This window comes from Acomys minous, assembly GCF_964271855.1.
Source record: "Acomys minous genome assembly, chromosome: 8".
Taxonomy (NCBI): Eukaryota; Metazoa; Chordata; class Mammalia; order Rodentia; family Muridae; genus Acomys; species Acomys minous.
In genome coordinates, this window is record NC_140489.1 from 17,958,630 (window position 1) to 17,975,613 (window position 16,984).

Consider the following 16,984-nt stretch of genomic DNA (forward strand, 5'->3'; position numbering starts at 1 on the left):
TCTAAGTGAGAGAAGTATGGGAGAATGAGGAAGTAGAAGGATCTAGAGCATCCTAGAAACCTATAAGAAGAACATTATGATGGGTGGATCTGGGCCCAAGGGTCCTGCTCAAACTATGGCACCAGCCAAGGACAATACGTGCAGTAAACATCAAACCCCTACCCAGATCTAGCCAATGGACAGGACATTCTTCACAGTTGAATGGAGAATGGGGACTGACTCTCACACGAACTCTGGTGCCTTATATTTGACCATGTCCCCTTGATGGGGAGGCCTGGTGGCACTCAGAAGAAGGATAGAAGGCTACCAAGAAGAGACTTGATAGCCTATGATAATATAGAGGGGGAGGAGGTCTCCCTCAGTCACAGGGATAGGGGAGCAGAATAGGGTGAAAGTGGGAGGGAGGGAGGAACAGGAGGATACAAGGGATGGGAGAACATTTGAGATGTAATCTGAATAAATTAATTAAATTTTAAAAAAAACAAAAAAAATGAAATGCAGTGCAATAAGTCCAACATAGGTTCTGAAGGATTTCCACAATGGATTTTTTAAAAACACAGAAGAATTAAGTTGAGAAAAACACTAGAGAATGGAAAGACTTACAATGCTCATTAGTTGGAAGAATCAATATTGCGAAACTGGCTGTCCTACCAAAAACAACCTACATATTCTATACAATCACAACCAATTTTCATTTCTGTTCATCACAGACACTGGGAATCACAAGACAGCCTAGATAGGCAAATCAATCCATAGCAAAAAGAGTATTACCAGACCCCTTGTTCAGGTACAGCCACTGGACAGCTCATTCTTCACAGTGGAGGGAGGTGGGGGGAGCAGAAACTGCCTCCGACATGAACTCTGGTGCCCATGATTTAATCCCTTCCCCTTAGCAAGGAGTGCCCCAACACACATAGAGAGGGGAAGAGGGCAAGAGACGGGGAAAGGGTGGGAATGAGAACACAAGAGGTAAGGGATAACAATTGTGATGAGCTGTGTATAAATTATAATAAAATATTTAATTAAAGTTAAAGAATATTACTTGACATATCATAATTTATGTCAACTTATAAAAGCATAGTAAAAAGAATAATCATATGGAACGGAACGGAATGGAATGTAGATCAATAGAAGATTGAAAAACAAAGATACAAGGCCATGACACTACAGGCCCCTGATTTTTGACAAAGGTGCCAAAATGACACATGGCAAAAAAAAAGACAGCATCTTTGACAAATAGTGCTGGGTAAATTGGATAACTACTTGTAGAAGAATTAAATTATATCTTCTCTTACTCTGAACAAAAATCAATTGTAGATTGATCACAACGATCTTAACATAAATCCAGAGATTCTGAAACTGGTAGAAGAAAAGGTAGGCAGTGTGCTTTAAGATGAAGCCATAGATAAGGACTTCTAAAAAAGGATTCCAATCATATGAGAAATAATGCCAATAATCAGCAAACTGAAAAGGCTTACACAGCAAAAGAAACTCAGTCAAGTAAAGAGCCAGCATATAGAATAGGAGAAATTATTTGTCAAAGATATATCTGACAAAAGATTCACACATCCAATTACCAAAAATATCTCAAGAAACTAAACATCAGAAAACAAACAACCTTAGTAAAGATGGGCCTCAGAACTGAACAAAGAATTATCAAAATAAGAAATGCAAACTGATCATAATTTTTTAATTACTCAACATCTTCAGCCATCAGGGGAATACAAATTAAGACTATTTTGTGATTCCATTTCACCCTAATCAGAACGGCTCTCATCAAGATGACAAATGACAACAAACGCTGTCAGGATGTGGGGAAGATGAACACATGTGTTGTTGATGGACATGTAAATTGGTGAAATCTGCCTGGAAGTGTCTCAAAGGCTAAAAAATAAAGCCACACTATGACCCAATCGAACCCCTCCTGGGCACATACCTCTGATAAGGAAAAGTGAGCATACAAATTCACTGAAGACATTCACAATAGCCCGGGAATGGAACCAGGCAAAATGTCCATCAACAATGAGTGGGTAGCATAAATGTGGAAGATATCTGCAGTGGAATTTTACTAAACTATAAAGAAAAATGAAAGCATGAAATTTGCAGGGAAATGGGAGGAACTGGAAACTGTTACACAAGGTGAAGTTGTGCACACCCAGAAAGATAAAGCCACATGTTCTAGATCTGACCTTCAGATTGTGAGGTTTGTGTATTATCAGTCATATCTGTAGAGATCAGGACTCTAGAAAGGGCCCTTTCATAAGAAAGAGCGTGTGGATTAAAGGCAAGAAGATAATGTAATACATGTGTCATGACACAGAGTAGCATGTATTTTACTAATTTAGACGTCCCAGAGCCCTATTTCCACTCTTAATTTAAACAAGCAAATCTTACTGGTATGATATAAAATTTGTTCTACTTGTTTTACAACAGCATCAAGAATGCTAAGAGTGTTCTATTTATTTCCTAACAGGATTAAAAAGATACACCAGAGTTGGAAAAATCCCCGATAAGATTTTCATGCTCTATTATGATCAGATGGGATACATACACAAGCTGACTCCAGATCGCTTTAACACTGATACATCACATCCAGACTATGGAACACTTAAATTATTTTTTGGAGCGGTCAGTAACATGATGTGTTGAAACTGTTTGCTTCAATTTAAGAAAAGATGGCTCATTCTATCTGCAGGTCAACAAGAGGGTGTTTCCCTTAATACAACCCTCTTTAAGGTTTTTAAATTATATGTATGTGTTTATGTGCATTGACGGCACATGTTTGTGGAGACTACAGGTGCTGGGTCTACCCTGAACCTGGAGTTATAGGCCATTATAAGCCACTTGGCAGGGCACCTGAGAACCAAGCCCAAGTCAATTGCAAAGAACAAGCATGTTCTGTTAACAGCTGATCCATGTATTTACATCCATCAGGACAAACACTCTGTGCTCTAGGAAAACCTTGTATACAACATTGAACCCTATAAAAATCTTCTTTAAGCCTTACAGGTGCCACCCTGAGTATACTCATACAGGATTTCACAGCAGAACCACAAAACCCCTAAACCAGACCTGTCACAAGAAACTCAGCTCTGGTGGACTTTATTTTCTTGAAAAAAAAAACAATTTTGTCTCACCTCTCGCCTTCCATGTTAAATAGTCCTGCTCATTAGTTTATTCCTTGTGTGATATTACAATGTGCACAGTTTTTCTCTCATTCACAGATGATAATAAATACATATTACAATAATTATATAATGTTGATATTTGTATGTGTATACACACACATATAATAAACACTTGAGATTCATACATATACTTGTAGTCAAAATGAATATATATACATATATAATGTTATTTGTATATATTCACAAATATACTCTAATCATTTGAGATTATTATAAAATTTATATATATATATATATATGGAATATATATGTATATATATATATGGAGAGAGAGGGGAAAGAGAGGGAAACTTATTATTGGGACACAGACATGAAAATGAATACTCATCAACAAAGCATCTAAGAGTAAAATGTATTTCAATGGGGTTTGGTAAAACTGTCATTTGTCTTAAAGAAAATAGGAAAGATGGATCTCTTTTTAGGTCAGTCCAGGCCTAGAGCGGAAACTCTGTGCATAAGAGCATTTGCCACTCTTTTAAGAGGACCAGAATTTGGTACTCAGAACTCACACGGTGACTCACAACCATCCATAACTACAGCTCCAGATTATCCAATGCACATTTATGACCCTGAAGCAGTAGGTACCCGTAAGTTGCCCATATATGCAAGCTATGCTGGTTTAGTTTGGTCAACTTGACACAAGCCTAGCTACAGCTGGGAAGAGGAATGTCATTAGAGGAACTGCCTTTATCATCTGGCTTGGAGCTAAGTCTTGGAGGCATTTTCTTGATTAATGTGGGCAGTCACAGCAGCAAGCACTCTTATGGCCTCTGCTTCATTTCCTGCTTCCAGGTTACTGATATAAGTTATTTTCCTCATTTTCTTTCCTTTACTTTCTATTCTTCTTAACCTATAATCTGAAATTAAACTCCCCAGCTGTTTATGGAAAGTAAACTACCACACTTACTAGAGTATGCAAATGTACAAAGCAGAGTATGTGAGCAGTCTGCTAGACATAACCAACAATAGCAGCCATGTCAGAATGTCACTAATATCACAGTTTTGCAGAAAGTAGCTTAGTTCTCTTCAGTGAAAGTTGAAATTGTTAAGATGTGGAAACTACAGATTTTTATACTCAGAATAAGTCTGAAGAACCCTGACTCAACATTACTTCTTTCTCCCCACAAATGATACATGCATACTCTGAAAAAAGTTATCACTAGCTCTAAGTGTCAGGCACTGCTGTGAACTCGTCATCTTATGAAAACTATTTGTCTTCATGTACATATGAGGTGTGTGAGGCACAAAGAGAGTAAGTAATGACCCAGATTATGTAACAGTTGAAATATTAAATGGTGGCACATGCCTTTAATCTCAGCCCTCGGGAGGCAGAGGCAGGTGGATCTCTGTGAGTTTGAGGCCAACCTGGTCTACAAAGGGAGTCTAGGACAGCCAAGTCTGTGACTCAGAGAAACCCTGTCTAAAAAAAAAAAAACAACAACAACAACTTAAAAAAACAATCAGATCTCCACTGAGGCAATTGATTCAGGGTCTGTCCTTTTAGCAAACTATCTCTTTCAATCTTGGTTTAGTAAGCCAAAGTTCAAACACTAGGAGGAAACAATGACAGAAAATGTTTTCTGGAGGCAGTATTTGATGGATATAGCCCCAAATAGATTTTTGTCCCCCAAGTCAAACAGGTTTTACAGTACTTACAAAACACACACACACACACAGAGGGGAGGGGGGGAAGAGAGAGAGAGACATGCTTGGTCTCCTAAGCAACAGGATCAACACCAGCAACCTTTTTGAAGCTACCATTCATCTCTATTTTCACCCACCAAAAAATTCCCAAAATCAGTCAGCTCATAATGAAAGAATTAGCGATCAAAAATCTAGGCACATAGTACGTTAGGAACAGTCTGTATGTTCTGTAAGTTCAAGGAATAGGATTTGTGGCTGAGACCAGAACCAGGAGACTTGGGGAACAAAGCATGAGACTCAGAGCAGCAGTACTCAAAGGAAAGACCCTTTACTGGACCCTTCCTCAGTAAAAGTCCAAATAAGAACCCAGTCATGACAAGATCTGGTGTGCTAAGGATGGTGTCACCGTAGATAACCCAAACTCTTCACACACGCTGCTAGAGCCTCCCACAAAGGTACAGGAACTTCAAACTGGAGAATCTTCATCAGACTTCCTCTTCCTCCACCTCAGAAAACTGAGTTTTCTCTCTCACATGCATAGATACTCAAAGATATTCAAAGGCATATAGGTATATTACTCCAATTGGTATGTAAAAGCAGTATCATTTTTATATCAATGGAAGCAAGTTTGTTAATTGAATTGTTATTGTAATTGAAGCATAAGATATTCAACATACAATATGTCCTGTTCTCCAATTTCAGCTGCCTGATTTGGGATTTAACACTCCACTAGCTCCACAATTTCTCTCTCGCACTCAAATGATTTTCTTCGCATTTATTCCTCTGAATGAACCTAGAAAATTTATGTACCGAAAGATGTTTAAAAATATTCACTCTGGGAAAAGGATAAGCCACAGGTAATTAATAAATGTAGTTATTCAAATGCATTCAAGGTGACAACAAAGAAAAGCAATCACATATCCATTGGCCTGCCCCCCACAACACTGCCCTGTGGAGGAATGAAGCCTCAGAGTGTCCCTCAGAGCACACAAATCATATTCAAAGTGTGTCTATCAGATGGCTGCAAGGAAAGAGACAAGTTACTGTCTTTATTTTCTTGTAATTGATACAAGTTTCCTCACTTCCCTTTGCGCATTAATCTTGCATTTGCTAAATTCTTTAATTCTCTCCTTTTTCTACACAGTCTTCTAGGTTTTCCTAATAGACACAGATAAACTTCTAAGTAAATAATCATATCTCCTGCACATAATTTCTGCTTCTTTCTATACATTTACTGGCATAGTATACTTTTTTCCTATTACAGTGTGTAGGCCTAATGATAAATACCTTAAGTAAAAGAAAGCTGCTATTTTATTGCTCCTTTTATTTTTAAAAGACTATTTTAAACATTCTGCATAACATTAATTTTTTATAGTTTTTAAGCCACTAAAATATCTTTCTTTCTTGTTATACAATTTGGTGATTTGGTGGCTGGAGAGATGGCTCAGTGAGTAAGGTACTTTCTGCACAGGTATGAGTAGCTCAGGTCGGCTCGCCAGCACCCCTGTGAAGACAGGCCTGCAATGGTATGCCTAAGACCCCAGCTCTGGAAGACAAAAAGGAGAGAATCTCAGATGCTCAATGGCCAATCAGTCTAATCTCTAGTTTCATTGAGAGACACTGTCTGGAGGAAAAAAGGAAGATGAGGCTAAAGAGATGGCTTAGTAGTTAAGATCTCACACTGCTCTTGCAGAAGGTCCCAAGTTGAGTTACTAGTTCCATGTCATGCAGCATGAAACACATAGTTGTCAAAGATTTAAATATTTAGGTTTTGATTATTTTTAACATATGTTAAGCTAATCATACAATTTCATCCTTTAATTTTGATGACTACTGTGAATCACATTGTGGACTTAATGTTTCTCTCCTTGTCTTTCTGTGTTGGCTATCATGTACTTATGACTTAGCTAACATTTAGAACTTTAGCATCTATGTTCAAAAATAAAGTTTTTCTACATGTTTTCACATATATTCTTTGCCTTTTAAGTATTTTATGGTCCATTAAAAGACAATAAAACCTCATGATATTGTTTTCTAGAATAATCTTAGGACAGTAATTTTCTATGTTTGCTTTTGGAAATTGATTGAAGTTTACACTATGTCCTGGGAATAAAGCCACTTATACAGCCAATTACAGTGAATATATTTTAGTAGAGGAAAAATTTTATCTCTGCCTTTTTAGGAATAGTTCATATCTGGGTCTAGAATTAAACTGACATAAGCAGAAGCAAAGCACACAATTTTACCGAGCATAAGATTTATGTGGCATGGCAGTCCTCATAAGGTAATGAAGACTCAAAGTAGCAGCTCAAGTTGAAAACTTCTTTTTCTAGAAAGTTATTTCCATTCCCTTCAGATTGTAGAATGACCAAGCAATGCTTCTGTCAAGTCTTAGGGACAGAGAGGGGCCTCAGAATTCTGTGTTCTCCATCATTATCTTAAAGGAACATTAGTAGGCTTGCTTTTGTAAGAGTCTCTTGTGAAGAATCACAATTGCAGTAACTTCAAGGGAGCAACAGCCCATTTTATGTCCAGAGAACAGAGAATCCTACAATACTTTACCCCTTTCTCTGGCTCTTACATCCTTTCCATCCCTCTGTTCCACAATGTTCCCTGAGACTTAGGGAGGAGGCACAGCTCAGGTGTTTGTTTTCTCATTTAGAGATGAGCATTGCTCCACTATGTCACAGCAATATTCATTTCTTATCAGCCCTTTGGCCAGTTATAAGTGTGTGCTGGCTACATCACTGGCTCACATTTAACTGAAATATATACATACATAATTAGAGGAAAATAGGTAATGCATTTTAAAGAGTGTAAGATAAGGAAGGAAGGAGCAGACATGGGAGGAACAGAAAGTGATAAGTGAATTAATTATATTTTAATTAAAAAAATCAAAAGAGATACCTACTATCTTCTCATGGCTTGATAGTTATTTACTGATGAATGGTATTCCAGTGTTTGAACAACCTTTAACATAACTACCCATTTTTAAGTTACTGTTATTATTTTATGTGTGGGCATTTTGCCTGCATGCACATCTGTGCAACACGTGCATGCAGTGCTCATAGAAGACCACATATAAGGCCAGAGAAAGCATTGGATGCCCTGGAACTGGAGTCACAGATGCTTGTGAGCTTCCATGTAAATGCTGGGTGCTGATATTCAGGCAGATTTAAGGAACAAGGAAAGCCTTCTCCGCAGTGGACTCCCTTTATAACTTTATATACATTGTAAATGCTGCATTCTTATTAGGAAAGTGCCCAGGTTCCTGCCTGGAGAGCTCCAGCAGGCAGGATGTGCCACTTCAACTTTTCCTTCTGGGCTCCCCCTACATCCTTTCCTGGGTTCCCCCTTCTTCTGCTCCTAAGCTCCACAGGGTCCAGCTTCTGTGGTCCCTGACAGGGATGCACCTATCTTTAGCCTCTGCTGCTGGTCTCTCTGTATCTCCAGACAACAACACCTTGGAATTCTGAAGCAGCTGAAACTAAATTTCCACAGCCCTGGGACCTGAGATCAGACACCTGGAGAAACTGAGAATCTGAATGAAGCCACCCAAAGCCTCAGCTGAGGCTGCTGCTGACAGGGAACTGGGGAACCAGGTGGTGGGTGTCCAGCTGGAGCAGAGTGGTAGGTGTCCAGCTGGAGCAGAGTCTATGAGTTCCATCAAGTGCCACCTCTATGGCAACAATATATAAATTAGCCATTCCCCTGAGGCAGGGAGCTTTACATGGTCTGGTGTTGTCAGCCAGCGACCAGGACCAGGAGTCTAGCCCCTCAGGATAAGTTCACAGTTTAGTTGAGGAAAGTTGCTTGTTAAGCTGAGAGTTCAAGTCTGTGTAGACCCCTTGAGGCATCAATAGGCCCTCCTTGACACCTCTCAACTGTCATGATGGCATTTCCAGCCTCTGTAACTGTCACAAAGGCCATCTCCAGCCCCTCAGTAGGCCACTCCCCAGATTATGCTAATTTTAGGTGAAAAGTCAGAACAAAAAGCCCCCTCAACAACAACAACAACAACAAAACAGAAACAAACAAACAAAAAACAAAACACCAATCCCTGAGCAAGAAAACCCACCAATCCCTTAGTGAGCTCCTCCAACCCAGAACTTGAAATCCCACCAATCCTCACTCTGGAAATCTCTGCCCTAGAAAGCTCTTCCACCTAAACAAACAAACAAACAAACAAAACAAAACAAAACCCTGTATAAAGACTGTGTCTGCTAAGTTCTCTGCTGCCTTCTCCTGGGAGCAGAGGTAGCTACTTCTGGATCCCACCCTACTCTCCCTGCATTTGTCTCTCCAATAAATCTCTGAGATTTGCTGCCTGGTCTGACTCTCTCTTGGAAGAAGCCCAGAAGAGAAGAAGTGAAAAAGGAGCAGATCTGAGGCTCATGAGCTCCTAAGTTTGCCTGGGATTCCCTTCCCCTGGGAGCTTCAAAGCCTGAAAAAAAGATTGGGGCTGAGGCTCCAGAGACCCTCTGCTCAGCTGGGGATCCCCTCCCCTGGGAGCTGCAAGGCCCCTGTTGAGGAAGCTTCCTTTCAGAGCTGTGTGGTTCCTGGGCTCCCGCAACTCATGACAGCCTTCCCTTGCGACACTGTCCCGCTTCAGAGCTGTGTGTTCCTAGGCTTCAGAGTTGTGTGTTTCCTGAGCCCCTGAGTCCCAGGACTCCTTCCCATCTGAGTAGCAAAGGCCAACATTAGGAAGCAAACCAGGCCCTTTAGAAGAGCAGCCAGTGCTTTCAAATGCTAACCCCAACTCCAGCCTAGTCACCAACTGAAAGACATTCCAGCTGCTCCCAATGAACAAGTTTCTATTTGTATCTATATGCAGGTTTTGGTATAGACATATCTTTTCAATTCACTTAGGTAAATAAATACCTAGGAGTATTGCATATGATAAATGTTTGAGTGAAAAGAAACTACCTAAATCCTCATACTTTTCTACATTCCTACCAAGACTGGATCAGAATTTCTTTCATGTCTTTACCAGCATTTGGCATTGTTAGTGTTTGGGGTTTTGTTCTTCGGTTGTTGTTGTTGTTATTTATTTCCAGTTCCCTGGTGATGTGTGATGTGTTGCTCTTTCTGTACTTACTTGCCATCTGCCTCTGTGTGTGTGTGCATGCGTGCACATGCGCATGAGTGTGTATTCATGCATGCATGCATGCATGCACACATGCAGGAATCTGCCTGAATCTGTCTCCCCAAGGCTAGTATTATAAGCCCTCTCTACCTTTCCTTACTGCCTTTTCTCCCTCCCTCTTCTCTCTCAACCTGGGCCTTCTATTCACTCAGCACTCTTCCAGATGCCCCTGGCTAGTCTTTTCCTCTTGTCTACAGTAAACTTTTTCCTCCACCAGACCCAGGAGCAGTCAAGTCCTCAGGTTTTGTTTTGTCCTGTTTTTCATTCAAATGAGAAGTGTCAAGTTGCTTTCTAGGAAACTTGTCTCAACTTAAAAATATACCAGGAGTGAATGTACATCTATTTCCCTATAAGTATCATCTCTGCTGAGTGCTGACGTTTCAAAATATTTGTAGGTAGGGATGTGTCTAAAGGTAGAGTCTTTGCCTGTTACTCATGAAGTTCTAGGTTTGATCCCCAGCACTAAAAAGAAGATAGATAGATAGATAGATAGATAGATAGATAGATAGATAGATGACAGAGGATAGATAAGATGATAGACAGACAGACAGATATAGATGATTGATATATAGAAGATAGATAGATGGTAGAGATAGAGAAGTTAGATACAGATGAGAGATGATAGATGAAATTTTGGTAGATAGTGATAGGCAGATAGATAACTTTCTCTCACTTGCAGTATGAAAAATTATGTTGTATATGTCACTTTGTTGACAGCTAAAAAGTTTAAACAACTGTTGGCCAAATAGTCATTTGTTAGCTGGAATATTACTCTCATCAATCCTGACATTGATATATTTTATTTGCAAATTATGTTACTATGCTTACTTATTTAAGCTACTTGGATATCCATACTTTTTATGTTTGTTGGTTTGCTTTTAGTAAAAGTGGACTTGCTGACATTATAGCAGTGTATCACCATACCAGCGGTCCTTTGGGATTTTATAGTTCACTGGTTGCAGAACTAATAAACCCTTTTGCGATGGAGGACAAGAGTGAAAGCCCTTCCTTATCTAGTGCTCTTTCCATTTCAAGTATTGGAAACTCTTCCTACATTCTTAGTCTTGAATCAAAAGGTAAGTATAAACATAATCTAACTCTGATAATTTGAAAAAATGAAGTTACCTTTTAGGAAGACTTCATAAAATAGCTTTTAACTTTGTGTGTGTGTGTGTGTGTGTGTGTGTGTGTGTGTGTGTGTATGTATGCATATGTGTGTGGGTCTGTGTATGTGCTATGGCATGGTCTGGTGCTCTGTATTTGTTAATTCCTTGCCCCCCAAAATTCTTACTATTTATGAGCAATCTGTCACATATCACAAGTACTGATGTATAAGTTTGCCTCCATGTTTGACCAATAAAAGGCCTACCCCTGGGCAGAGCAGAAGGAAGGGGTGGAGTGAAAGTTCAGGTGCCTTGGAGACGGAAGGCCCTTGGGTAGGAGAGAGGTACCTGAGGACAAAGAAGAAACATAATCCCCATGAGATAGGAAAGAGCCACATGGGCTCTGAAGTTCCACACGGGAAGAAGCGGCCCAGATGACCAACATGAGCAAGTGTTTTAGGACTGTGGATGGGAAAGAGCCCAGACATCAGTGATTAAAGCAGATGACGTGGGAGATAATGGAAGGAAGTTTGAGTGGGTAATATCTGCCCAGCCCCAGGTAAAATAAGATGTATTCTAAAATACAGCAGGTGTCTCTGTCTTTTATTGATTAAGATAATGGGTTAGGTAACACTGCTATCATAATTATAAGCTAATTTAATAATAAAACATAATTAAATATTTTTATATTTTCTACTATAGTATGTATGTGTGTATATATATTTATATGTGTACGTGTGTGTGTCTGTGTCATGTGTGTATATATGTGTATATGTGTATGTGTACATTTGTATGTATGTGTGTATCTGTGTGCATGTATATGTATATGTGTATCTGTGTGCTTATGTATATGTATGTTTGTGTATGTCTATGTATATATATATGTGCATATGTATGTATATGTGGTTTTGTGTGTACGTGTATGTGTGTATGTATATGTGTATGTGTGTATGTGTATGTGTATGTATGTGTCTATATGTTTATGTGTGTATGTGTGTGCATGTGTATAAGTATGTATGTGTGTATATGTGTATATATGTGTGTACGTGCATGTGTGTATATATGTGTATGTGTTTTTATGCATATATGCATATATGTGTGTGTATGGTGCTGTGCTGAAGATTGAACTTAAAGCCTTTTATATGCAGGCAAGCACTCTTCTGCCATTATGCTATCCCTACTCTCAAATTCTAGTCCAACTGTCAATCAACCAAAATTTATAGATACTTAAGTTGCAGCATCAGTTGTTGAAAATACAATAAAATGTATCTCCAACTTTATTAGCACATTCTTAATAGTATTGTTTATTATTTACTACAGTGACACTTATTTTTCTTAAACTGCTCAAAAGAAGTAAGGGAAAATGGGATTTCTGTGTTAATCAAAAATACATTTTGAAAGTAATAATTGTTAAAATTTTTTAAAGAAGTCAGTAATGATGATGCAATACCTCTAATCCTAACATGTAGGAGGCAGAGGCAGGCAGATCTTTGTGAGTTTCAGGCAAATCTGGTATACATATCAAGTTCCAAGCTAGCCAGGGATGTATACTGAGACTTTATGTCAATATTTTCAAAGATTATGACAACTGTGTCCCAAAGTAATAAAAATATACTTGGACTGGGCAGTGGTGCCACACAGCTTTACTCACAGCACTTAGGAGGCATAGATGGGCAGATCTCTGTGAGTTCGAGGCCAGGCTGGTCTATGGAGTGAGTCCAGGACACTCAGGGCTACGTAGAAAAACCCTTGTCTTGAAAAACGAAAACAAAACAAAACAAAAATTTGAATCTCTGTCATAAAGGATACTTCTATTTCTAATCATTATCTGATAGATGTACATCAGGAGGGAATCAGCTTTGGGTTAGGTAGGTGGCTCTCAATGATTAAAAGTAGATACTGCTTTTGTGGAATATCCAAGTTTGTCCTTAGCACCAGCCTCAGTCACTCAGTACAGTCAGGAGCTCCAACTCCAGGGGATTCAATGCCTCTGCTCTCTGAGGTCACCTACAGTCACCTACATAAACACACACAATGACACATAATTAATTTCCGTAATTTAATAAAGGATTTAGCTTTTACTCTGAGTAACAGAGAAAACATTAAAGGGGTTCCCTAGGAAGTAACCTGATCTAACCTCCCTTTGAACAAGATCACTTCCTCTCTTGTGAGTTGACAATGTGATATAGAGAGGTCACAGAGGAACCAGCTGAAGACAAGTCTTCCGGGGGAAGATTGTGTTAAACTTTAGGCTCCTACAACTTATCCAGTTGCCAAACCTGCACCTGCCAAGGATGCACACCTATCCAGGTTCAATCTGAAGTACACACAGAGAGAGGTAAAAAGAGAGAGAAGAAGAATGAATATCGTATATATGAAGCCAGCATGTGGTTCTCTCCTGGGACAGGAGAATCACAAATTTGAGATGAGCCTCAGCGACATAGCAAGAACCTGTTTTGCTTTTCTTTTTTACTGAAAAAAAAATCATAAAATATATTCTGGTCATGTTTCCTCACCCCCAAATTCTTTCCAGATTGTCACCACCACTCCATTCTCCCATTTTTATTCTCTCTCTCTCCCTCCCTCCCTCTCCCTCCCTCTCTCCCTCTCTCTCTCTCTCTCTCTCCCTCCCTCCCTCTCTCCCTCCCTCCCTCTCTCCCTCCCTCCCTCCCTCTCTCCCTCCCTCCCTCCCTCTCTCCCTCCCTCCCTCTCTCCCTCCCTCTCTCTCTCTCCCTCTCCCTCCCTCCCTCTCTCCCTCTCTCCCTCTCTCCCTCTCCTTCTCTCTCTCTTACTGTTTCTTCCTCCTTCCTTCTCTCCCATAAGCACGCAATGCTCTCCCACAAACAGAAACCAATAATGCAATCAAGAGACCAATAAGATGAAAAATGGCCAAATGAAGCAAAATAAGACAAAAATTCTACAAAAATACCATTGAGTTTGTTTTATATAACCCAACCGTTCCTGGGTATGAAATGAGGCATGAGTGGGGCACTGATACATGGGTATAGACAAATGTTATTTAAAATCATTTTATTGCTATGTTTTCCTTTAGCAGAGTAATAGTATTGTTCTTTCCCCAAGGCCCATGTCCTACCTAGTGTCAGTTTCTCCCCCACTTCAGCAGTGTCAGGCATGGGTTCCATCTCATAGACTGTTCTTTAAATTCAATGAGAATGTGGTTAATTAATTCCGTAATATTTGTGCCACTACTGTTCCAGTACATCTTACATACAGATCACTGTTGTAGATCGCAGGCCTTCTAGCTTGGGTTGATAATTACATTTGTCCTCTGGTACCAAGCATGCAGAGTACTTTCTAGTGCCATGAGCACCCATCAGTAGGCATGCAGCTTCTAGTTAGAGACCAACTTGACTCTTCTATGCTCAGTGAGATAGATTAAGGGCCTCACCATCAATCAGTTTGTGGAGAGCAAATATAGCCTTGGAAATAGCCTGTGCTGTTTGAGGCTTTCCATGGGCCCTTTTGGCCAAAAACTCAATGAGATGTAACTCATTCCTGCCACTGAAGGTTTCCATGATGGCATAAGATATCTCATTGGAACACTGTCTTCCTTATTATTTGGTGACTCCATTTAGATTCATTTTATATATAAATATATTTTGGGAGCAGTCGTTGGTTTCTGTATGTTTTCTTAAGTGAACTTTGGTGTTAGTTATCCCTTCGTTATGCCCTCCTTTTACCCTTCTCTTGCATTCTCACCCCTTTTCAATCCTCCTATTCTGGCTTCCTCTTTGCTTCTTCATAACAATATATTGCATATATTTTGGGCCTTCTTTCTCCAGCTTTCAGTTATTGATTTCAGTGCTGGGGTTAGTTATTTATTGCTGTCTATTCTCTTTGGGTGTTATTTCTTCTTGTTGTTCTAGAACTTTCATACGTGCCAATAAGTTACTAATATGAGGTCTCTTCAATTTTTTTTTTATGGAGGCGAGTAGTAGTATGAACTTCCCTCTAACAAATCCTTCATTGAGTCCCATAGGTTTGGGTATGTTGTGTTTTCATTTTCATTCAGTTCTAAAAAGTTTTAGATTTTATTCTTGATATCAGTCTGGCCCATGTTTCATTCAGTAGTGAGTTAGTTTCCATGAGTTTGTGTGCTTTCTCTTGTTGTTGGTACCCATCTTTAACCCATGGTAGTCTGAATAGGATTCACGGTACTATTGCAGTTTTCTTGTATCTGTTGAGACTTGCTTTGTATGTGGCCAGTTTTGGAGAATGTTCCATGAGCTACTAAGAAGAAATGGCCTGTATAAGTCTGACTGGCTCACTTGATTTATGATATTTATCTCTAGCATTTCTCTGTTTAGGTTTTGTCTGGATGCCCTGTCTATTGGTGAGAATGAGGTGTTTAAGTCACCCACAACCACAGACTGAGGGTCAGTATGTGATTTTAACTATGGCAGTATTTCTTTAGTAAGCTTGGATGCTCTGTGTAACTTGTATAAATGCTTAGAATTGTCATACCATCTTGGTGTATTTTTCCTTTTATGAATATGTAGTGTCCTTCACTATCTCTCTGATTATTTTCAGTTTGAACTATATTTTGTCTGATAGTTAATAATAGAAAATGCCAGTATCTGCCTCTTTGGGGGTACATTTATCAGGAATACCTTTTCCATCATTTTTTCTTGAAGTGATGCCTATTCTTTTTTTTTCTTTTTTTATTAATTTATTCATATTACATCTCTGTTATTAGCCCATCCCTTGTATCCTCCCATTCCTCCCTTCCTCCCACTTCCCCCCTACTCCCCTCCCCTATGTCTGTGTCTGAGGGGGACCTCCTCCCCCTGTATATGCTCATAGGGTATCAAGTCTCTCCTTGGTGACCTATTATCCTTCCTCTGAGTGCCACCAGGCATCTCCATCCAAGGAACATGGTCAAATATGGGGCACCAGAGTTTGTGTGAAAGTCAGATCTCCTTCTCCACTCAACAGTGGGGAATGTCCTGTCCGTCGGCTAGATCTGGGTAGGGGTTCAAGGTTTACTGCCTATATTTTCCTTGACTGTTGCCATAGTTTGCAGAGGACCCCAGGGCCTAGACTCGCCTGTAGTTTTCCAGGACCCCCTGGATCCTTCTAGTTCCTCATTCTCCCAGGCTTCTCACACCTAAAGTCTCAATAGGATGTCCTCCCCTCTTACCCACTTTCTTGGTAGATACAGTTTTTCATGGGGATGTACACCTTGGACTAGCGTCTCGATATAAGTGAGTATATACCATTTAGCTCTTTTTGCTTCTGTGTGAACTCACCCATTATAACAATTTCTAGTTCAATCCATTTGTCCACAAATTTTGGAAATTCCTTGTTTTTAATAGCTGAGTAGTATTTTATAGTGTATATGTACCACAGTTTCTTTATCCATTCTTCTACTGAGGGACACATAGGTTGTTTCCATGTTCTGGCTATTATGAATAAGGCAGCTATGAACATGGTTGAGCATATGTCCCTGTTGTGTGGTAGTGTATCTTCTGGGTATATTCCAAGGAGTGGAATAGCTGGGTCTTGAGGAAGCCCTATTCCCATTTTTCTGAGAAAGCGCCAGATAGCTTTCCAAAGTGGTTATACTAGTTTGCATTCCCACCAGCACTGAAGGAGTGTTCCTCTTTCTCCACACCCTCGCCAGCATGTGGTGTCAGTTGAGTTATTGATCTTAGCTGTTCTGATGGGTGTAAGATGGAATCTCAGTGTCGTTTTGATTTGCATTTCTCTGATGACTAAGGAGGTTGAGCATTTCTTTAAGTGTTTCTCAGCCATTTGATATTCCTCTGTTGAGAATTCTCTGTTTAGTTCTGTGCCCCATTTCTCTATTGGGTTATTTGGTTTGGTGGTGTTTAATTTCTTGAGCTCTTTATATATTTTGGATATTAGACCTTTGTCAGATG

At 39.6% G+C, this 16,984-nt stretch overlaps 1 protein-coding gene across 1 annotated transcript in view; it reads left to right on the top strand.

Moving 5' to 3' along the window:
- Nucleotides 1-16,984, top strand: part of CATSPERB (cation channel sperm associated auxiliary subunit beta) — a 120,045-nt gene that overhangs the window by 58,557 nt on the left and 44,504 nt on the right. The window contains exons 16-18 of the mRNA XM_084791578.1: nt 2,474-2,628; nt 5,535-5,689; nt 10,861-11,054. Of these exons, the coding sequence (XP_084647704.1) occupies nt 2,474-2,628; nt 5,535-5,689; nt 10,861-11,054 (504 nt within the window). The remainder of the gene's footprint in view (nt 1-2,473; nt 2,629-5,534; nt 5,690-10,860; nt 11,055-16,984) is intronic.